At 29.4% G+C, this 22,713-nt stretch overlaps 3 protein-coding genes across 9 annotated transcripts; 2 read left to right on the top strand and 1 right to left on the bottom strand.

Moving 5' to 3' along the window:
• Positions 1 to 276: 276 nt before the first annotated feature.
• On the top strand, positions 277 to 2,379 carry Pex11c (peroxisomal biogenesis factor 11c). 2 transcript variants are annotated; one of them, XM_015320918.2, is made up of 5 exons: positions 277 to 408; positions 492 to 813; positions 891 to 1,069; positions 1,914 to 1,982; positions 2,064 to 2,379. In XM_015320918.2, the coding sequence occupies exons 2-5, from the start codon at positions 583 to 585 to the stop codon at positions 2,281 to 2,283; spliced, it is 699 nt and encodes a 232-aa protein (XP_015176404.1). In that variant the 5' UTR covers positions 277 to 408; positions 492 to 582; the 3' UTR covers positions 2,284 to 2,379. The 2 variants fall into 2 exon arrangements, with proteins under 2 accessions (XP_015176404.1, XP_015176403.1); XM_015320917.2 differs by having other exon boundaries at positions 287 to 408; positions 2,061 to 2,379.
• Positions 2,380 to 4,009: 1,630 nt separating this feature from the next.
• Positions 4,010 to 13,508, bottom strand: orb (polyadenylation element binding protein orb). Of its 5 annotated transcripts, none has more exons than XM_015320920.2 (13): positions 13,281 to 13,508; positions 12,680 to 12,858; positions 9,612 to 9,999; positions 9,218 to 9,372; positions 7,261 to 7,517; positions 7,021 to 7,150; positions 6,554 to 6,926; positions 6,243 to 6,475; positions 6,051 to 6,152; positions 5,809 to 5,974; positions 5,609 to 5,736; positions 5,465 to 5,545; positions 4,010 to 5,377 (listed from the first exon to the last, which is right to left on the bottom strand). In XM_015320920.2, exons 2-13 carry the CDS (start codon positions 12,698 to 12,700, stop codon positions 5,207 to 5,209), a joined length of 2,205 nt encoding a protein of 734 aa, XP_015176406.1. In that variant the 5' UTR covers positions 12,701 to 12,858; positions 13,281 to 13,508; the 3' UTR covers positions 4,010 to 5,206. The 5 variants fall into 5 exon arrangements, with proteins under 5 accessions (XP_015176406.1, XP_015176408.1, XP_015176409.1 ...); XM_015320922.2 differs by having other exon boundaries at positions 7,021 to 7,147; positions 12,680 to 12,865; XM_015320923.2 differs by having other exon boundaries at positions 6,060 to 6,152; positions 12,680 to 12,865.
• A 1,352-nt stretch (positions 13,509 to 14,860) lies between these two features.
• Positions 14,861 to 22,713, top strand: LOC107066372 (protogenin). Of its 2 annotated transcripts, XR_001475713.2 has the most exons (21): positions 14,861 to 15,337; positions 15,712 to 15,974; positions 16,060 to 16,210; positions 16,276 to 16,432; positions 16,524 to 16,592; positions 16,668 to 16,894; positions 16,973 to 17,118; positions 17,199 to 17,358; positions 17,444 to 17,728; positions 17,816 to 17,983; positions 18,070 to 18,261; positions 18,349 to 18,533; positions 18,640 to 18,790; positions 19,020 to 19,118; positions 19,188 to 19,341; positions 19,424 to 19,557; positions 19,634 to 19,999; positions 20,078 to 20,349; positions 20,423 to 20,530; positions 20,615 to 20,869; positions 22,158 to 22,713. XR_001475713.2 is itself a non-coding variant. In XM_015320924.2 (20 exons), exons 1-20 carry the CDS (start codon positions 15,271 to 15,273, stop codon positions 20,813 to 20,815), a joined length of 3,555 nt encoding a protein of 1,184 aa, XP_015176410.1. In that variant the 5' UTR covers positions 14,861 to 15,270; the 3' UTR covers positions 20,816 to 22,713. The 2 variants fall into 2 exon arrangements, 1 of the variants encoding a protein (XP_015176410.1); XM_015320924.2 differs by having other exon boundaries at positions 20,615 to 22,713.

Consider the following 22,713-nt stretch of genomic DNA (forward strand, 5'->3'; position numbering starts at 1 on the left):
ATAAGCGGCACAACATACACTTTCACGCCCTACTCGGCTTTAAAACGCGCTCACGGCTTGTGCTTCCAAATCTGACGTCATCACGGCCACGAACCATGAACAGCGTCGTCTTGATCTCGAACTTATAGTCTACCGTCGTGCCATCACGTGAATATTTCATGAACTACATAGACTACGTAATCTAATATGGCTACCTACTTAACCATTTCTTATGTACATTTTACGAACACACTTTGGGAATGCAATTTACATGCTATGCGATTCTTTTCTTACTAAATAAAATTATTAATGGCATAAGAAATAAATACAATGATAATTTATGTGCATCGTGTCATATGTCACGTAATGTCAAATATATGTAATATATAAATACGAATGTAAAATGTGATGGCTGCAAATAAAATATATGTACGAAAATATAAATATATATAAAAATACATTTCTCTCTTTGTACATAAATTATTATACATAAACATGATTTTTCATTGCAGAGCAAATTTCTATTTATTGATGATTCATTTAGAATAATTTGTTAATAAATTATTAACTATTTATTTATATATTTATTCCAAATACAACATTATGGATATAGAAATCTTATCAAATTATTTGGACACATACCGTGGACGAGATAAAATTTTAAGTACTTTATCATACATAGCAAAATTAGCTACTGTGGTTACTACATCTGAAATAACAGAAAATAAATTAAAAATATTTAGCAGTAAAATAAGCGAATGTAGAGTAGCCTTACGTTTATTAGATGATTTACCAACGTTTCATTATGCAACAAAATATAAATGGGGAAAACAGGTATTTTCTTTTTTTAAATTCAAGTGATTTTTTTTCTTTTCATATTTTTCTTTAAAATTTAATATATGATCTTGTAGGAATCTGATTGGTTTATTAGAAGTATAGAACTGATACAAATTGGGGTAAATATGATTTTTTGTCCTATAGAACATATCTGCTGGGCTGGAGAAAATAAAATTGTATCGCTTAATTCTAAACTATGGAATAACGTTATTATATGGTTTTGGGTAGTGTCTCTTCATCTTTCTTTGACAAAGTAAGATTTCATTTAAAATTATCATATTTTATATATATATATATATATATATATTAGGGTGGGTCAAAAAAATCAATTATTTTTTTTACAAGTGCCACGGAAAAATGGGTTGCTAGACACCTTAAAAAAATTCTCACCAAATATGAGCTCTTAATTTTAATAGGAAGATCCTCCGCATCGCAGTTTTTTATTTTTTTCTCTGTCCAATAGAATAAAATTAATACCTCATCATTAATTATTGATTGTACAGAAAAAAGTTTTGAAAGAATTTTATAGGTAATTTAATGCTCTACAAAAAAGGTATTCAGAGACAGAAATCAGTAAAACATGAAAGTTTGATGATGAATATCTTTTGAACGCTTAATTTAATCGCCAAAACATAAGACACCATTTTTATAGAGCAGTTAATTTCCTACAAAAATTTGTATTGCGCATTTTATAATAGTCATTTATTGTCGAGTTATAAAATTCATAAACAAAAATGAAATTTGTCTTAAAATAATCAAACTTAAGCCTTCAATATCATTCAAATGGTGAGGTTTACGGAAAAAATATAAGATACTTTTTTTGTAGAGCATTAAATTTCCTACAAAATTCTTCAAAAACATTTTTCTGTACAATCAATTAATGATGAGGTATGAATTTTATTCTATTGGACTGAGAAAAAAATAAAAAACTGCGATGCGGAGGATCTTCCTATTAAAATTAAGAGTTCATATTTGGTGAGAATTTTTTTAAGGTGTCTAGCAATCCATTTTTCCGTGGCACGTGAAAAAAAAAATAATTGATTTTTTTGACCCACCCTAATATATATTACTCATTTTGATTTATTTTGCTATTTCAGATCATTAAGAAAACTAAGTCGTTTGAAGTTAAACGAATCTCAAGGAAATGGAATGTGTGAGAATTCAAAGTGAGTAATATCCCTTAACAATTTACTGTGAAATTTATCTATTATTTTAAATGTCAAAAATAATAACGAATATTTCAGCAGTGAAGCAAAGGAAAGTATTAATCGTGATATTCAAGAAGAACTACTAACATGTTTATGTTTGTTATTGGACATAACTTATGCAGTTAATTATCTTCCAAGTGGTGTACTTTGGGGAGGATTTTTGAAAACGTGGCATGTTGGAGCACTCGGTACTATATCGTGTTGTGTTTCTGTTTATCGAGCATTGCACCAGAGAGTAATGCAAAAAAAGAAATTATAACGATAAGAGTATTGATTGTATCTATAATGAATTTATAATTTTGTAATTATAAATGTATTATAAGTAAAAAATAAATAGTGTACTTTATTTTAATAAGCGTAGTTATTTCAATATATCACTTTAATATAAGTAGAGAAAAAAAGGGGATTATTAAAGAACGCTTTATTTAGTTGAATAAATCAGATTCAATACAGAGCACCTGTCGAACAAGGGTACAATACGAAAAGCTAAAGCGTCATAAATTACTTATATTGTTTATAGCTTTTTCATAGTCAAGATAAAGGTATCGAATTTGTTTTCATTACAATGTTTACTACTGTGTAAATGTTCGTGTTAAAGTGATAAAGTTAAATCGTTGCTATAATATGTTCTAAATTATAGTCATATTAATTCTTATTATTAATAAAAACTAAATAATAGGAGAGGCACTTTTTCTTGAAAATTAAAATAATTCCATAACTATAGTTAAATTGTTTAAAAGTTTGATTAAATTGTTTAAAAGTTTTAGGAAAGCTTGACATTATGCGTACCAATAACAGTCTTTTTCAATTAACACTAAATCACCCTGTGTATTGCGCGTGGTATCAATGATTTAAAAATAATTTATTTTCTCTCTCATGTTTGAATAAAATCTAAGAAGATTATATTAAAAGGCACGACATATTAAAAGTTTGTAAAGGAGACATATTTTAGATAAAAGAGCATCTTTAAAATTTGTGTCAACCTCTAAATTCTCTAAATTGTTAATGATAGCTCGATACTTTTTGTGCAAGTAAGTATAGACTTGTTTTTTGTTACTTTACTTTTTCCGTCCTAGCAAAAATGACTTACGGGCTAAAAATAGTCCTAACATTAAGTCTTTTGGAAGCCTGATCAAAGCATATAATTATGTATATGCATTATATGTTAAAACAATTTTCACGTGAATTTTGTTTTATATAACAACAAACACGTTTATCTTCTACTTCGTCATTTCTTCAAACATATTGTAACATAATACATAATATTTTCAATCTGTTCAAGTATATTTAAGAGTATCTTCTTTGTATATTATTATTCTATAAGAGAATTTATAATTATATATATATATATATATAGTAGATTTTTTTTCTTCCTGAACAGTCTTATATTCTTTCAACATTATTTTCTATTGCATTCATTTTTCTCAGTGAATATTTCTACCATTAACAATGCGTTACTGTTTGTTTAGGCGCGATTAGATTATTGATGAAATGGACAAGTTATTAGGAAGAAAGAGAAAGAGTGAGAAAGTGAGTGAGAGTGAGAGGCTTAATTTTTATTAGAATGCCATTATTATCTTAGAAATTTGTTGTATGCTTTGACAAAAAAGGCACCAACGTAATTTCAAATTAAAAATTGTTACAATAGTTTACGAAATAACTTCATACATAATAAAAAGTATATCATTTGAATTAAAAACAATAATAAACGTAATCGAATTAAGTAAATAAACTCTCTTGTAGCAATAATATTAAATGATATATTATTATAATATTGTTTGATAGGATAAATGAAAATAATGAATTATTTTTTAAAGGAAACAAAAATCATGATGACATGTAATGAAGGAAAAATCAGAAAGGATTTAAAAACAAAAAGAAAAAGAAAAAATCAAAGACAACAAAAGAAACACACACGGCGAATTATGAAAGGAGAATAAAAAAGAAAAAAAAACAACAAAAAATGAGAATAACACATTATAAAATTATCTGCAAAAATATAACTTTTAATTAATTCAACAAAATGATATCAAAACATAATAAACGCGAGGTAAAGAATATACGACGACATTTTATCGAAAGAAAATATATATGTAACGCAATATAGTAACAAAAAATAAAAACAAAATCAATTCACTATAATGCGTGCCAGAATCGTAGACCGTGTACTTCTCCATTTCGTCAACAGTTTAAACAGTCCCAGCGGATAAAGGCTTATTAAAAAAGCTTAGCCCGCTTTTCCACAACTAACAACAATTATAAATTATTATTAACTACGGTGGGCACGAATCGGTATTCTTTCTCTATACTCTATAATATAAAGTAAAATTAACGATGGGTGTATTATTTATTACTAGGCGACTGTTCGAATTGGAAGAACGGCCTGCGTACTGGAGATAATACTTTCTTCAAAATCGATTCTCTTACCAATATATTACTATCATTTAGTATATATCATGTAGTAGACCGTACAAAAAAAATAACAAATACAATTGTTAATTCGCCCAATTAGAAAAAAAGGACTAAATGTATAGTCTCGTTAAAGTAATAATTAACAATTAAGCGTAAATCTTCTGCCAAGAAGTAGTTATTATCATAATCCATCATCATGGCGACAAGAATATCGCAAATAAATTCTAAGCTTTTAACTAAGCTTATCCACAATCTCATCGCTATACATTTTAACGACTTTTCATTTGTCGTATTAAAAAAAAACAATATTATATCACACCATAAAGCCATCATTCAGTCTGTATGAAAATTTAACGAAAAGGCGACAATAATAATACTACCTTATATAACGTATAATCTCTCTCAGTGCAATTCTGGTGAATTATTGACACGATTACTTTTTTTTTTACGTAGTAAAAATAAGAGCACAAGAGCACCACAGACCCTAAGTAAACATACTAAATAAAAGTAATATGCTTGTCTCGAATGTAGCCCAAATACACCAGATTCATCGCCACATTCTTAAATGATAACAACTTAATCGTTGTACAATTTTCTAAGAGATAAGCTGGAATTTTCGATATATATCCGTCCAGCTACCTACAGCTTTTTATAATAAAAACTAACATTATACCCTGTCAATAAGTCAACCAGTGCAACGTCCGTATCAAAACAAATAGTCAAAAGAGAACTGAACGTGGCTGCACGGGGAATGAACTTCCATTATTCTTTCAAATACAAAAATTCGAACTGCGGGAACTACTAGTGTTAATACCCATGTTAGGTGATAATTCGATCACCTGACTTTTTTTAGAATTACGCGTTAAAGGCTTATGATATCGCATTGATTCCATAGAATGTTGCCATAACCAGCATCTACGGCAAAAATACCTGAAACATATCTGAAATTAAATAGTAAATATAGCGTTACTTAACGAATTCTTTCTTATTAAATTGATGAAAATGTAATCATGATTTTTTTTCATTACTTCTTCACGGCAGAAATAAGTTCCCTGTTGGACGAAACATCCAGAACACATGGAATCTTCAAGATAAGGATCAACTTGTACCTAACAATATGACAAAATAATATAATAATGTTGTATTTTCAATAAGCTATTATATATATTTACCTTTTTTGTAAATTTAGCAGTTTTTATTTCTATAAAAGCAGCTGACACTGCTTTTTTGTACGAACTTTTCGTACTAAAGGTAACACGACCTGATCCTATTGGATACTTGTACTTATCAGTATCAATACCTGAAAATACAAATATTTTCGTTCATTTAATCGTTCATTAAATCTTTATTTCAATATCAAATTTCAAATCACCTGTATAAATAACTCCATGAAATAAATCATCCATAATCTTGGCTAAACCTTCGGCAGTTAACATGCCATGCAATGCACCAACAAAAACTGTTTTGTGCGGGTCAAGCTTTTGTGATGGTAATTTAACATAATTACTGTCGTTAAGAATCCATGGAATTATTTGAACCTAGCGCATTTATAAAAACGTAACGCATTAATTTATATTTATATCAATAAAAATGATAAAAGAAAACTATTCTTACGTAACATACTTCTTTTCCTTTCATACGTTTTGAAGAAATTCTATAATACCAACTTCCACCATTAGTAACATCGTGCGTACAACAGGCCAACAAAGATCGTACCTAAAATCATTTATATTTACAATTAATGTAAGATTGTTCCTTATGCGCGCACATGCTTCTTCGTAAAAAAATACAATACATATATAATACCTGTTTTTCATTATCAAAAATAATATACGCGTAGCCCTTAGGTTGTGTAGTAGATTGTTCTTTTTTCGGCCATTCAACGCGAATTGGACCAAATTGCTTGAACGTAGCTATCAAAAGGGATTCCGTAATATCCCATGGAAGACCACCAAGAAATACTTTAGAAGAATATCCTGTTGGTTTTTGTATACGTTGAGGCAATATACCACTCCAAGTACAAGTTGGGTCACAAAGCGCTGAAAAAAATCATATATGACAATTTCAAATGTTATGTACATAAAAAGTTGTTTATCATTAAATTATTGATTTACTACCAGCTGCATTTCTATGAAACTTTGCCGCTCGATCCAAAGATATTTGTGGATCAGGAATATTGAGAGGAGAATTTAACATCATATGAGGATTTCCCGTTGAGCAGCAACCCTTCTCGTGATTTAAAATTGAATTCAAAAATGTTCCAGATGGCGGGGAACCGCAATGGTGAGGAGTACGATTATTTTGTCCGTGTGTTTGTTGATGATACAATGATGATAAATTTTGATGAGACGAAGATAAATATTTTTTAATCGCCATACGTTGCAATGCCGCTGTCCTATTATTTCCATAGAGATCTGTTTCTGGTGACATTAATGATCTTAAAGATTGTGGATAACATCTGTGAGACGATGTATTTAATGACAAACAATTCTGTAAATAAAAAAAATATATCATTATATTTGTTAACATTTAATTTGATAATATATAAAAAGAAACAAAAATAGTTTAATTTATTAATAATTACCATTATGTTAGATAAAGAACCATCCATACTATTAGAACCACTCGTCTCCGAATCTGCTGGTGAATTGGATCGTGATACATGGCAACCTGCTGTATGAGGAGGATATTCTAACGTAGGACTGCCGCAACTACTAAAATCAAATACACACATGTATATATTTATATACATAACATACATATATATTAAATTATTTTTTGATTATGATCATTCATCTATCTATCTAACACCTGCATTGCATACCTGTATGGTGGAGAACCACGAATAGCTCTGCCATATGGTGAATGAACAGGTGATGGAGGAGAGCCTACATGTTGAAGCGACGAACGACTTGCTGCCGATGATCCTGAATACAAGCTGTTAGCACTTTGAGGAAAGGTGTATGGATTGGAGTATAAGCTTCCAGGTGTACTTGGACTTCCAGAAGTAGTCATCGAATTTGGCGAACCAGGTACATCGACCGTAGACGAATTAGAATAAAATCCGTGATTGTCCTCGCACTATTATAATTATTAATATTTTTCATTAAATATCCTATATATCCTATATGCATTTTATTTTGATACATCGCATCTTCGTAAGACGATCCTTGGAGTATATCCAAACTATTAACATAGCGAATTATCACGAAGGATAGACGATTTCGAAGGAATATAACAAGTTTACGAAAACCATCATCGGAGGTAGGACAAGAAAGAAAAGTGTGGAATAGAATCGTTTGGCTCAAGTCTGCAAGTACTTGGCAAAATCGAGGCCAAAATCGAGGTCGCTCCGAGGCGTTCCGCTGCTTCTATGTAATTTACTTTACTCTACGTGTTATAAGCCGAGCCTAATGCACACATTTCGATGTTCCAAGGATCTTATTCTCTGCATAACATTAACTACTAACACACTAATGTATTCAACAAGAGAACAATATTTATTTTCCTATACTATCCTATAAAAGGGCTTTAACTTTTGATAATCTTATAACAAAATTATTTTAGGTTCACCTTAATAATAAATTGAATAGATATCTTCAAATTTTGATAATAATAATAATAATAATAATATATATATATATATATATATATATATATATATATATGAGTTGAGTAACAAATGAGTGGCAGTTTATATCGATGATCGATATGGCGGGTTGCCGTTTGAATTGCGAAAAATTAGTCGGTCTGGATAGAATAAGGGGTAGTTGGAGTTACTCCAATGGGGATAATCATTGTTCCGGTTATTGCATTGGCAGCAACCAGACGTCTCAAGCACAATACTGCCTATTTCACGTTTGACGTTTTTATCGCAACCTAACGCGTAATATTTACAGTCTGCCAAAATTGTTGTAGGCTCCATTTCTTACATGTATATACACCACAACAACCAATAACCACCAACCACCCCCTTCTATATTATCCTCCATTATTATATTACGTCTTTGAATTATCCGACATTTCGTGGAACTTCATAAACGATAAAATAAAAAAGTATGTTAAAAATTCATCCTCGGGCAAATAAAAGTCGACATTTTCATTCAATAAAATATTTAAGTTACTTTATCGGTTAATTCTAAATTTACTTTTGAAAGTAAATATGTATATATATTTAGGATATAATGTTTTATAAGGTTTAAATTTTGAGAAATAGTATTTTTAAAAATTGTAGAAAATGATTGTCATATTAAAGTTAAGAATTGTTATCTTCTATAGTTTAATCATACAAGTTTTATTATCGTATTTAATTTCTCCAGATCCACCTACTTTGCCAACGAGATTCACACAGTTAAATGATCCTACGAATCACCGTATAATCGTACTTTCAAACCAGTCTAACAATTATATGGCTTTTACACACATAATATATATATATATATATATATATATATATATATATATATCATAAATATAACCATAAATATAATCATAAATTTCATAGAAATAAGCAATTTCTCTTGAGATACGCGATTCAACCTTTAATAATATATACTTTATCTGTATAATATATTATTGGTACGATATTCACCGAAACTAATTTCAAATTTGTAACAACCGATTGAACGAACAAGTTTTATTACTAAAACACGACTAGCATAATAGAAGATATTCTATGAATCCAATTCTGGTTATTGGAAGTCTAAGGAAAACTTTACGCGTGAGACAAATTTCAACGACACAATTAAAATTCTACAAATATATATAACACATTGATTTACCTGATAACGTTGATGAGAGGAGGACACCTGATTATTACGATGTTGTCCGCGTTGTTGATAATTTCGATAATTCGATGAATCGACTGCAGTTTGATTGCCCATTAATGATCCTCGAGGTAAACTCAGACCAAATAAATCCGAAATGTTCATATCACCTATAAGAACAAAAAATACAAAGAAAATTTTTAATAGAAAAATCAAGAATCGATAATTGTATCGATTATTTTCGAAAAATTCCTTACTATAGTAGTATCATGTAATCTCGAAGTAACCATTTAAACGTTATATAATTAACTTTTCCATTCAGTTTGATATATTAAATTTGATTGAATTTAAATGTTACATTTAAGATCTAATTAATTAAATATAAATAAAAATAACATTATAAGCTCACTTTCTATATTAGAACTTTTGGTAGATTGCGAGCAGGAGGCATCGTGTGAATAATTTGAATACAAGCTCGACGTCGTTGGTAAATCTAGCAATAAATTGTTGATAGATTGCAACTGATGCAATTGTTCGCGTTCCCGTTCCCGTTCACGTTGCGAATCTCTTTGTTGTTGCTGCTGCTGTTGTTGTTGTTGCTGCTGCTGCGTCTTTTCACGATATTGCTGCTGCTGTTGCTGCGCCTGTAAAAGTTGTCCTCGTTCTCTTTGCTGCAACTGCAATTGCTGCATCTCTTGATCGTGCTGTGTATGCAATTGCAAACCCTGCGTCGTCGTCTCGTTACGTTCCGAGCCTTCCCACGTGTTAGTTCCATCTTCATCGTACGGCAAAGACAACTAGGAAAGGAAAAGGGGAAAATAATAAAAACTAAATAAATAAACAAATAAATAAATAAATAAGAATGTAAGATATAACACTTTTCTTATTTCATTTGAACAAAAACGATCATCTTTGTTACTATCTATACGCATTCATTCGTGAAAATAATACGTACATACATATGTAAATAAGTATGAAGCGTATTTTACTTATTCATATACACACATACATATAGATCTACTCGAAGAAAACATGAAAAGATACAAGAATAAAAAAAAACCCCAACACACTTTTTTTTACGAGTCATATAAATAAAATTTTCGAACAAACACATTTGTGGTCCAATAGCGTGCAGAGAGAGTCACGATGTGATATAAATAAATATATAGAGAGAATACAGTAAGGTGAGTTTACGTACCCAAGAATTTTTCGACCTCATCTCTCTGTAAACGACACCGATCAAATGTGTGTGTGTGTGTTTCTGCAAGCTTTCGATAGAGACAACACGAAAACAGGACACGACGCCAAGGACGTCACTTCCAGCTCGTGTTTGTGGAATTTGCGAAAAAAAAAAAACAACACACTTTTCTCTCGGGTCAGGAGAGATAACGAGCAAATATCTATTATTCAATATCTCTTAAGAGGCAAACTAAACTTCTTGGAATCGTGTCCTTTCAAGTTCAAAGTAGTGTGAGAGGACGGTTTAACAGAAAACTTCTTAGAAATTGTACTTTCTCATATATAATCATCATTGTTAACACGATGCTAAGGTTCTATTCCGATATTTATATATACATAAACATATGTATATTAATGCGTATCACGTTTCTAACAACACATTTCTTCATACGATACAATATAATGTAATAAAAAAACAATATTATCCATAATATATATAGTAAGCGTAAATAAAGATAAATAAATACAATAGAGAGGAAGGAGGAGTTTTCTCTTTTGTTCCTCTAAATACGAATAATAGAAACTATTCTCAGTTTTAACTTTACCAAACATCAAAAGGGAAAGAAATTAAATTTGTATGGCGAATCTGATGTTTCCTTTCTTTTTCTGCATAATATGACATTATCGCATTGAGAAATCAAACACCTGTCGTAAGCAGCGCATAATTATTCGCTGATTCGTCAAAAGATATATATATAGAAATCTTTGAATAACATCTTATATATATATATATATATATATATGTACTACTTGTTAATCAAACGAACGAACGAACGAACGAACGAACGAACGAACATAAATGTATCTAAATAATTAGATTTGTAAGGGTAAACAGTTATTTGAACATCGTAATATCTTGATATGATATAAACTAAGCAAACAACAAGCGAACAAGTACAAACTGTGCAAGACTAAAATATTGAAAACACTATTTATATGTTGTAAACGACAAATTTTGGTAAAAGAATAAAAGAAACAACGAAGAAGTAGGAGCAAAGATAAAAAAAAATAAAAGAAAAAATTTAGTTTGTTTTTTTTCTTTCCTTTCTATTTCTTCTTTATTTTTTTACGCTTTTGATTTTACATATCGAAACTAGTATAATATCTCTTAACACTTTATTCTTTCTTTTTTTGAGGAATAATTCTGTTTTCTAATTAGTCAATAATATCAAAGTACGCATGCGAAATGTTAATAAGAATAATATATGAATAAAGAACGAATTGAATATGAAACATTTTAAATATTATTAATGTAAAATTAACACGAACGGTGCATATACATATACGCGATTATTACGCTTATGTAAGATCAAATTCTCGATAAGGGGAAGTTTCTATAATAAAAATCAAATTTTCGAGATCTAATCTTATTAAATTATGATTTTAAATCTAATTTTATATATATATATATATATATATATAGCTAATTAAAAAACTCTACCTAATGTCTATTATTCTTAAATTGTAAATTTATTGACGGAATAGAAGAAAGAAGGTCACAATTGCGTTAGAAATTGTGACGTAACAAAAGGAGGAAGTAAAATACAGGTCATCACGTCGGTTATCTCAGGATTACGGGGGAAAAAAGGGAATTACTTAAATTTTTTTTCTTTATATTATTTTCTAATTTATCGATATTAATTATCGTAGGATAAATATATATTATATTTCATAATAAAATTGGAAATTCAATGGACGGTGGTTGTCCACCACCTTTGTTGAAAAAAATGCGTATTGTAAGCGTGAAAGAAATAAAACGTTTGTTTTTTCTTTTCTTTTTTTTTTTTTCAAAACCCAAGAAGATAAATATAAATGAAACAAAGGGGAAGAAGAAGAACAAGAAGAAAAAAAAAAGGGGAAAATAAAGTCAGAGGGCGCAACGATGGTGACGGCGTGAAACGATAAAGGTAAGATTCGTCCATCAATCCGCGGGCCACGCAACGTGTTTTGCACGTGGTCTTTTCGCAAGAAAGAAAGAGAAAGGAATATATGATTTATTCATCTATATATACGTAGATATCTATATTAATAACAATTCATCCTATTTGTTTATTATCTTTGAGGACATATCTTTTGAATTTAATGGATGCTTCAAATCGATTAACAATTCTTCTTATAGTTTAATATAGAAAATGAAAAGATATTAAAGCTATAATAGTGATTTCGTATTATTATGAAAAACAAATATGTAACAGAACATTTGAATGATTAATATATTTATTATACGCGTATACTTACTGGTTGCACCAACGTAGGCATGTCCAGATCGTCCGTTTCTTGAGAACTTTCGTCACACACTCTTCTTCTATCGTTCTCCAAAGGACTACGTGTGTACGCCGATTAGACTGGTGAACTATTGATAAGGTTCGGCGTTTAGGGTTTAGCCTATCTCTTCGTGTTTTTCAGTCAAATCACACCTAATGTCTAACGAAATCGCGTATAAATCGTAATGAGCATTTTATAATTTCATTGAAAGAAAAAGAAAATAAAAACAAAAGAAAACAAAAAAGAAATACTGAGAAAGAGAGATAGATGGATAAAAAAAAAGAGGGGTGAATGAAAGAGAGAGAGAGAGAGAGAGAGAGCGAGATAAATGAAAAATAGAAAGATATGTAAAATTATAGAAAAAAATACATAAAAAGAGAGAAAAAGCGATAGAAAAGAAGAAAATAAAGAAAATGAAAAATATAAAAGTCGATTAAGACAATTGCAAGATTTTCTTGAAAGGGGTTGTACCCGAAGGAAAGAAAGAATAGACAGAAAGAGAAAGAGAAAGAGAGAGAGATAAAATAAAAAGAAAAGGAATAAAAAAGAGAAAAAAAGAGAAAAAGAAATAAACCTTGTATATATCTTCAACGTGTGTTTTTGTCTTCCATTTGTAATATTTGATCTTCTTGCTAGAAGAGGACCTGTATCTTTCAAATTTTTTCAGTTGTCACACTAATATACAATTAGAGATTGAAGAGACACTGGAAATACGAAGAGAGAAATTTAAACAGCGACGTAACGATGTCGAAGGCGGAACGACAGTTCCTCTTCACATTACGCCGCTTCGCGAACTGAATTGCGGATATCCCCCTTCTACCTCTTACCCCACCCTTTCCCCACTATCTTCTCCGCCCTTATCATCCCCACCACTAGACTTACTTCTCTTCTCAGCAAATCGGAAATCCTTTCTGAATTTCATCGACGCAAATCGTAACGTGCCTTTTATCTATGTGGTGGGTATATAGATTTGAATCTAAGAAAATCAGCACTTCCGATCGGTATTGACCAATTGCCCGTTACATTTTCATCTTTGTCGAATCATATTCGACTAACGATCGATAACTTCATGTCACAGACGTTTCAAATTAGTTAAAAAAAAAAAAAATACGCTAAAAATTCATATTAATTATAAGATGTTAATATGACGCTACTTTATGTGTCATTGTATATAATAATTAATAAGATTTACTTACGAAAATTACGATTATGTATATTAAAAAACTTTAATTAATAAATAGAGTACTTTATAGAAATGAATTTCTCTATATAAATGAAATATCAATTATCTATATGATTTTCAATTGTTGGAACAATAGTTGCAACTTCCAGGACTCTTCTCGTACTGTTGAAAATACTTTTTTCTAACTAATACTTAAATAATTAGCGATTTTTAAAGAGAGAATTTTAACTGAGCGTTGCAAAGAAACATTTTTAAAAATCTATAGTTGAATATCGTAGTGTTCTATCATATAAAGGGGGTGTTTTTCATATTACGTATATAACTTCAAGTCAAAATCTTAGCATTACGTGGGTTTATCATTCTGGAATGATAAAATTAAAAAGCTTACGACGTTTATTGTTAAAAATAATGATTATAAATATAATGTGAAATAAATTAATTAATTACCTGCGATAGACATTTTTGAAATTATTTTCAAACGTAATAACATTTTTCGATTACAGCGATCCAAGTGACATCGTAGTTAACTAGGTAATTTAAGTACCTTCTCATTGCGCTTTAAATGTAAATGTCAAGACAAGATAACTCAATCGCGCCAACACTTAATGACTATATAGTTAAGATAATTATAAATGATTTTACCTATACGAATTACACTACATTAATCTATAAAAAATTGAGAAATTGTATAAACAAATATATCTAATGAAATATCTAATTAGGATAAAAGCATAGGGTCAAAGTAATTTTGAGATTAGATTGCATCAGATTAATCAATATTTCAAATGCACCAATCAGAGTGTAGTCTATATATGTGAAGATCTCTGATTGGATGATGTAAAACCGCTCTATTTGACCCGATTTCCGTAATATGATCGAATCCAAGAGAATGAGATAGTATGACTTTGGTGTATTTTCTACTGTTGACCACAGGATGACGCTGTCGCGCTTGTCGTGGCAGAGAATTTTGAATCATTTTCTTCGGAGCTTGGATTCTGGGTGGGAGGGAGGCAAGGAAGATGATGGCAAGGGAAGAACGAATCGCGTGCTAACGCAAAACTAAAGCAGGCGTTACTGGTGTGGTGGTTGTTGCATTTACGACGGCAAACGTGCGGTCAGAGTAATCGACTATTGCCGGTTGAATATTTTAAACAACGACGCGATGAATAACATATTTTTGTTGATCATGTGAAAAGACAAGGATTTATGAGGTCAACAGAATTTTTTAATTAACTGCGAAAGAAACCAGGGCCCGGCCAAAAACACTCCTACGAGACGATGTCAAACATGCGGCGAAGATTTTTTCTCATGAGTCTCGTTATACGACGGCGTGTTTCGGCTAAGATTTGTCAGTGAAACCGGTGCCAATGAGCGTTAATATATGGCGGCGCGAGTATTTTTGCTTAGTATCTTGTTTACAGAAGTACTAAAGCCCGCTTGTGCTGCAGGTGCGTCTTTTACTGTTGCCATCAGATCTGTTTGTTTACACTCATAGCGATGTCGCATGGCAATTCGTTATTGCGGAAATACTTTGCTAATAATCGTTTATTATGTTTACTTTTAATTGCACGCATTAGTTTTTCTTGTTTTTTCTATCAACTTTTTCTCTAAACTTTTTCTAAGAACGTTATATATATATATAACGTATATATGTATATATATATATATATATATTTTATTGATTTGCATTTATAATAGTAAATACAACAATAACAACATCAAACAAATTATTTTTCCTTTATTTAAATGAAATATTTCATTAATATGATGTTAATTGTTATTTATGTATATATATTGAAAGATGATTATTTATATTTTACAGGTGTCAAAGGTATTGGAACAAATATAAATAATAGAAATGTATCTAAATCGGATGGTTCTGATGCAGATTCGACAAAAGGTTTTACTGCGACAACAGAAATAGAACCTAGTGGTCATGTAATATTGGGAAAGAAATCGATAATACTTAATTGTTTAGCTGATACTAATCAAACTATTTCTTGGTTACGTAATGGAAAACCAATACCACCATGTGGTTCTACCCGATGCTCTGTACAACGTAATGGATCTCTTCTTTACATTAAGGTACTTATGAGTGCTCTAATATAGAAAAAAATACTTTAAATCGAAAGTCATAAATGTAATTTGCATTAAAAACAATTTATCGTAGAAACAAAATTTTCAAAAGTCACAAAAGTTCAAAGAAAAAGAAAATACCAGCCTTACTAATATTAAGAGTCATATTAAAGATGAATATCGTTGTATAACACAAACTGATTCTGGACTATTGAGATCTTCGCCAACATTCATTGAAATAGCAGGTAAGTTTATTATAATGTTTATCCATAAAAAAAAGACTTAATATTTGTACATTTGATTATTATAGAACTTGGCCATGTATTTAAAGAATCACCAGAGAATGTAACCGTTCAAGAAGGCGAAGTAGTAAGATTGTCTTGTATCATAGATAGTGTTCCCTTTCCATCTAACGTTACATGGGAACATAATGGAAAATCAGTTCTGCTTAATCTTAATAATTCAAAGTTAGTAATATGCTTAATTAATAGAAAAGGAAAATAATGATTAATATTTGAAAAACATACATACATACATAAGAATTATTTGATATTGCAGATATTCAATGGTATCACCAGGTGTTCTGTATATAAGTACAACACAATTATCAGATGCTGGTTCTTATAGGTATAAAATATTAGTAAAAAATTTCTATAAATACCACTGCCATTGTTAAGATATTTTTCTTGTTGGTTATTTTAGATGTGTAGTGACTAATGAATTCCTAAAAAAAACCAAAAAAAGTAAAGAGGCACAACTGACTGTTATTGCTAGATCGGAGGATGAAAAATCACATAAATCATCATCATTATTTCCACAAACGTCATATAACCATTCGCTACTTAATGGATCAAGCCTTAATCTAGCATGTGCTGCATCTGGTTATCCACTGCCTCTTATAACATGGACTTTCATACCTCGATATACAGGTATGTAATTATATAATCTTATTGAATTTTGTATAAATTATATAAATACTATTATTTTATAAAGTTATTTATTTAAAGGTAACAGCAATGTTCCACAACCTCGCATTCTTGTTAATTCTACTACTGGCATTGCTATATTAGAATTAAGAAATGTAAGCATTTTTGATGCTGGCATCTATACTTGTTCTTCAAAAAATTCGATAACAAATGATTTGGAAATTCAGGTATGTATTTAATTTATTATATAATTATTTGTATTTATAATCTAATTTAATAATGATCAAAATTTCATTAATCATTACAGAATATAACTGTAGATATATCGGTACCTCCATCATTCTTGAAAACTCCTGTAAATCGAGTTTGTCCAAATGGAAAAACTGCAAGATTTGAGTGTCAGGCACAGGGTTTACCTGAACCACAAATTTATTGGCTAAAGGATTCTCTAAATGTTACAGTCAATGGTAATAATATAATTGAAGTATCAATCAAGTATCAAACAAAGTTTCCTAGATATTTGTAAAACATACAAATAATAAATAATTATAGGACGTAGAACAATTTACGTAAAAGATAACAACAAAAGGGAATTGGCAATTTCGGCAACAGTTCCATCAGATTCTGGTCTGTATCAATGTGTAGCTGTAAATTCAGCAGGAGAAATATGGGCTGCTGGTCGGCTTCGAGTAAATTCATCTCGCAATAGTCCTGCTGCACCTACCTCTTTAAAATGTCACGCTGTGTCCCCAGTTAGAATTTTGATTTCATGGGAACCACCAAAGTCTCTACCGTATACCAGTATTACAGCTTATACCGTCCATTATAGCCCTGCTGGTAAGGTGGTTTAATAATTGATTTGTTATCAATTTAAATGAACAAAACAAACAAAGAATTTACATGTATATAATTTTTGTTAAAAAGAAGGTGGTAAAGAAGAAATTTCTCCTCCTGAGCCAGGAAATTCCACATCTGTAGAAGTAACAAAACTTTTAGAACCATTTACAAATTATTCCTTTTACGTACGAGTATGGAACATATATGGCGCTAGCGATCAATCTGCCACCATCTTGTGTACTACAGCTCCAAGTGGTATGAATATTTTCAAATATATTCATTATTTATCAATTTTATGATGTACCATTGACTAAAGTAACATTATTCATTGTTTTAATTAGTTCCTAAAAGCACACCGAAAATAAATCTAAATATTATTAGTAATACAAAATTAAACGTATCATGGGAGCCTTTAACAGAAAAGGAATCACGTGGCACCGTGGTAGAATATAAATTACAATGGAGATTACATCAGCATCCATCATCCAGAGTAGTTTTTCTACCTGCTAATTTTGAATATTATATTCTTTCTGGTAATACACTTCAAATGAATAATTATAAACTATTTGAAATGATTCAAAGAATGTAGTATTTTATAAATAAAATCAATATTTTTGCAGATTTAATAAGAGGAGCTAAATATGATGTACGAATAATAGCAAGAACAAAACAGGGATGGCCTAATTTGAGTGAAATGCAATTAAATTGGAGCACTGTAACAATGCCTTCTATAGATTCTAATGAATTTAACATTAGAAATTTTGTAGACATGCAATTATTAAGTACCAAGATTTCATCAGTTAAAGTGAGAATTAATACATTTAACATAACATTTAAAAATAATTTGTCTCTAAGTGATTTCGAAACGAAAACTGTGGAATAGTTTTTTATTTATAATTCATTTTACCTAGGTCATCTGGAAAATAGATTCGAAAGAAAACAGTAAAGTTGAGCCAGAATTCGATTCTTGGCAAATTTACTGCGAAGATTCAGATGGATACAAATTATTAACAGTTTCTCTTCCACGAAATGCTACAGAATATACATTAGCCAATAATCTTGGTAAGAATTAAACAAAACAAAAATATTTATTTTATGTATGCATGTACTTTGAATTTTTTTCTTTGCTTTTAACAAAACCATGGTCCAGACGATGGTCTGGAGACAGTGTACAAAACAAAATACAAAATGTTTTTTTCTTGTATTTTCTTACAACTGCGTATAATTCTTTTTCAATTTCATGTAAACGTGTAATGATATTAAAATTATTATTTTTTTGTGTTCTTCACAGAAAGGAATTGTTCTTACACTGTGGGTCTTTGTATGGTAAATTCTGGCGAAGTAAAATATTGTTTAACCAAAATCATTGATGTTACTCATTCTGGTTCCAGTAAGTAATTATATCTTTTATAATTTAAAATACATTCACACGATTTTTATCTTGAATTTCTTTATTAAGGTAATGTATTCATGGCTTTGGAGGCTATTCCTGTTTCATCTACCTCTATAAATGTTACGTGGACAGTAACTGAAATGCATAGTGCACATTCCTTTGAACTTTGCTATCATGCGGTTCATATTGAAAATTCTGAGGAATCCAAATGCATTACATTGTATGAATTAAATCTAATATAATTTATATTATATCGGTTTATATAATAATATAATCAAATTTGTAAATACTATGTTTTTCAGAGATGATACTAAGATGACTGTTGATAAGTTGAAACCATTTACATTGTATCAATTTAAAGTAAGAATGATAAGACACGAAAATAATCAAAGTTACATTTACAGTGAATCTGTTGAATGTTATACTTATGAAGATGGTAATATTATATATATTATAATGATAAATATAATAGAAATTATATGGAACATCGATTTATTTGATAATTATTTTAGTTCCTGGAAAAGTTGAAGATATTCAGTGGTTTTTGGGTAACAATACTAAAGTTCGTATTGCATGGAAAGAACCGAGTAGTATAAATGGAGTGATACAAAATTATTTTGTTGCGTATACCATGGATTTAATGGACCCTATTGAAAGTTGGGGAAATGTAACAGTTCCTGGAAATAAAACATCAACTACTCTTCCAGGTTTAGTTCCAGGAAAACGATATTTTGTAATTGTACAAGCAGCTACAAAAGCGGGTTATGGTAAATCATCAGATCCTATAATAATTATTACTGGTGGTACAGCAATCAAAATTCCTACATCATCGAACGAACAAAAGCCACCGCAAAATATTAAACCTGATCAAAGCTTAGGTATTTACTATTACAAAAAAAAAACAAAAGTGTAATTATTTACAACAAGTTTTTTACTATATTTGTTTATTTGAATAGGTATTATCCTGGGTGTAAGCATAAGCATAGTATTAATAACAATTTGCTTATGTAGCATTTATTGTCGAAATAAATGCGAGAGTTCTCGATCTTTAAGAGATGGTGCTCAACCTCTAAAAGGACGTATTTTAGTGCGAAACGGAAATGGATGTTGTATCGAATCTACTGCTCCTGTAAATCAACAAATGAATGTTACAGTTTCTTCTAATGATGTTGAACTTGCTGGTCTTTGTCCATCTTCGCCAGTTTCAAATCCACATTCAGATACCAAAGTAAATCAATTTTAATATGCTAAGTAAATCACCCTATATATTTACAAATTTTATATTAAATAATTTGATTTAGGGAGGACATACCAATGGTGTTGTGGAACCTTGCGTAAAGGAACCATTATTATCACCTTGGGATGTAAATGGAGAATCAAAGAATATTTGTCTTACGGAAAACCCTCAGGTATTATATATAAAGACAATATGAAGACTAAATTGTTTCTTTAAATTTCATTTAAATATATTATTATTTTGAATATAATTATAGTACAAAAGGCGTGATAGTACCGTTTTAAGAAAAAATGATGAAGAAAGCCAAGATTTGGATGACACACAGTTTACTATGGTCAATTGTACTTTAGACAGTAACAGTGGCAGCCTAAATAATAATTCAGGATGTCAAGATAATGATATATCATCAGAAAACGTTACCTGCACATCTGTTCCAGTACTTGGACCAAATGGATGAATACGCTCTAACGATCTTGGCTGTTTTGCATTTGCGTGAATTGGAATACAGCAGGTAGGAATATGACGTTAATTTACACACACACAAAAAAAAACGAAAACAAACAAACAAACCTGTTACAAAGTTGTTGTAAATGAGTAGAAACAGAAATTATGGAAACAAAAAAGGTAGAGAGGAAGTTAAGAAATAAAAGTTAATAACAGTTCCATTAGATTTATATGACATTATATATCATATAATTCTCTCTCTTTCTCTCAAAAGCAAAAAGAAAAAAAAAGGACATCGCGTTTGAAAAAAATAGTATTCAATGAAATTTTCAAATAATAATAATCTTAGTATTACGAAGAAAAAGTAAACTTGTTAAAAATTCAGGTTTTCTAATTTACATCTCTGATTGAAATTTGAGAAATTCTTGTAAATTATTCTACACTAAAATCGAGTAACGAGATCTTTATAATAAAGTTTTCGAATTTAGATATATATGGATACCTGAGTATGTTTGGTTACAGTCAACTTTTACATCATGCATGCATATTAATCCTCAGGTATTCATAATTAAGTCTACAATTTGTATAACTAATGATAAAAGTGTACTTGTTTTTACAAATTATTTTTAACATGTAAAAACGAAAAAAAAGTATTTATACGAATATTCGAAAAAATCGTTCCTTATAAATCAGAATGTGACGTATATGTCACGCATATAACATTGAAATACCTAAAAAAGAACAACTTATAAAATACATGGTATGCACACATTATAATTATTAAATTATGACTGATTGATAAAGAAAAAGAAACTGTATAAGTCCATAACTACATTAAATATTTAAGTGTGCAAGGCCTATACAATTTTATAATTGGCTGCAAAAATTAATAATGTATTTTAATTTTAATGATTATTATACTAGCCATTCCATGATTTTATTATTATTATTATTTTTTTTTTTTTTAAATAGTTTAAACGTAAAGATATATATGATAAAAATTTCTTAGCATTAGAAACTGAAAGTAGAGTTAAATTCGATACTATATGCGTATGAAAAAGTTAGTTGATATGATTTTTTTTACTTTACTTATTTCATGAATATATAGATAGTAATTATACAATTATGATATGTAAGTTTAAAATTTGCTATTCAAAATGAAATGAGAAGCCCTAAAAACAAATGACATTAACAAATTAAATAATGAATGAAATGCTTCACATTACAAAAAGAAAAAAGAAAATAAGAAAATATATAGAATTTACATCAGTAGAATCAAGTAATTTTGACAAAATATCATTGTCACATAACATTGACTGTAGATCTTTTAATTTTGATATAATTCCAAATTTCAGAAATCCTCTGAATGTAAAAAGGCAAGTTTAATATTGTAAAATAAGATGAGTATTACAAATGAACTTACTTATACATTAATTTAGATACACAGAACGATTATATACATATATATATAATAGATCCTCATGGTGAACATGTTATTTGCATTTAAAATATCTTTATAAGATTTTCCACATGAATACAATTTCAATTATTTGACCATTGTAAATGATTCTTACAATTTTAATCATTTTTCTACAATATATTTGTAACTATATGAAAATAATTTTAATTTTTTCTATTCATTGAAGTATTAACCCACAGTATACAAAGTAAATTTTCAAAAATACATTCATATAGTTATATATATTTTATTACACATAGATAAAACATTATTGTAATTAGTACGTATTATTTTGTCGTTAGATAAAAAGTAAGTTTCATTTACAATACAAATTTAGATCCGTTTTGATGTATTTGTTCATTTTATAGGAAAATAAGTACATCAATGATTAAATACATTTCATGTAAAAATAGCAGACATAAAAAGCAGTAAGAGTTCTGTGTATCATACAA

This window comes from Polistes dominula, unplaced genomic scaffold (genome assembly GCF_049000335.1).
Source record: "Polistes dominula isolate Pdom_NZ unplaced genomic scaffold, Pdom_raw_medaka contig_29, whole genome shotgun sequence".
Classification (NCBI taxonomy): Eukaryota; Metazoa; Arthropoda; class Insecta; order Hymenoptera; family Vespidae; genus Polistes; species Polistes dominula.

What these genes read in the sequence shown, in the direction of transcription:
- Pex11c (XM_015320917.2), top strand. Translation starts at nt 583, where the DNA reads ATGGATATAGAAATCTTATCAAATTATTTGGACACATACCGTGGACGA. An exon ending in CTTCATCTTTCTTTGACAAA is followed by an intron (nt 1,070 to 1,913) that starts GTAAGATTTCAT and finishes TTGCTATTTCAG; the next exon opens with ATCATTAAGAAAACTAAGTC. An exon ending in GGAATGTGTGAGAATTCAAA is followed by an intron (nt 1,983 to 2,060) that starts GTGAGTAATATC and finishes CGAATATTTCAG; the next exon opens with CAGTGAAGCAAAGGAAAGTA.
- orb (XM_015320920.2), bottom strand. Translation starts at nt 12,700, where the DNA reads ATGCCTACGTTGGTGCAACCA. An exon ending in CGTGGTTCTCCACCATACAG is followed by an intron (nt 7,151 to 7,260) that starts GTATGCAATGCA and finishes ATTTGATTTTAG; the next exon opens with TAGTTGCGGCAGTCCTACGT. An exon ending in TTTTTGATAATGAAAAACAG is followed by an intron (nt 6,153 to 6,242) that starts GTATTATATATG and finishes AAATGATTTTAG; the next exon opens with GTACGATCTTTGTTGGCCTG.
- LOC107066372 (XM_015320924.2), top strand. Translation starts at nt 15,271, where the DNA reads ATGGCGGCGCGAGTATTTTTGCTTAGTATCTTGTTTACAGAAGTACTA. An exon ending in GATCTCTTCTTTACATTAAG is followed by an intron (nt 15,975 to 16,059) that starts GTACTTATGAGT and finishes AATTTATCGTAG; the next exon opens with AAACAAAATTTTCAAAAGTC. An exon ending in ATCCACATTCAGATACCAAA is followed by an intron (nt 20,350 to 20,422) that starts GTAAATCAATTT and finishes AATTTGATTTAG; the next exon opens with GGAGGACATACCAATGGTGT.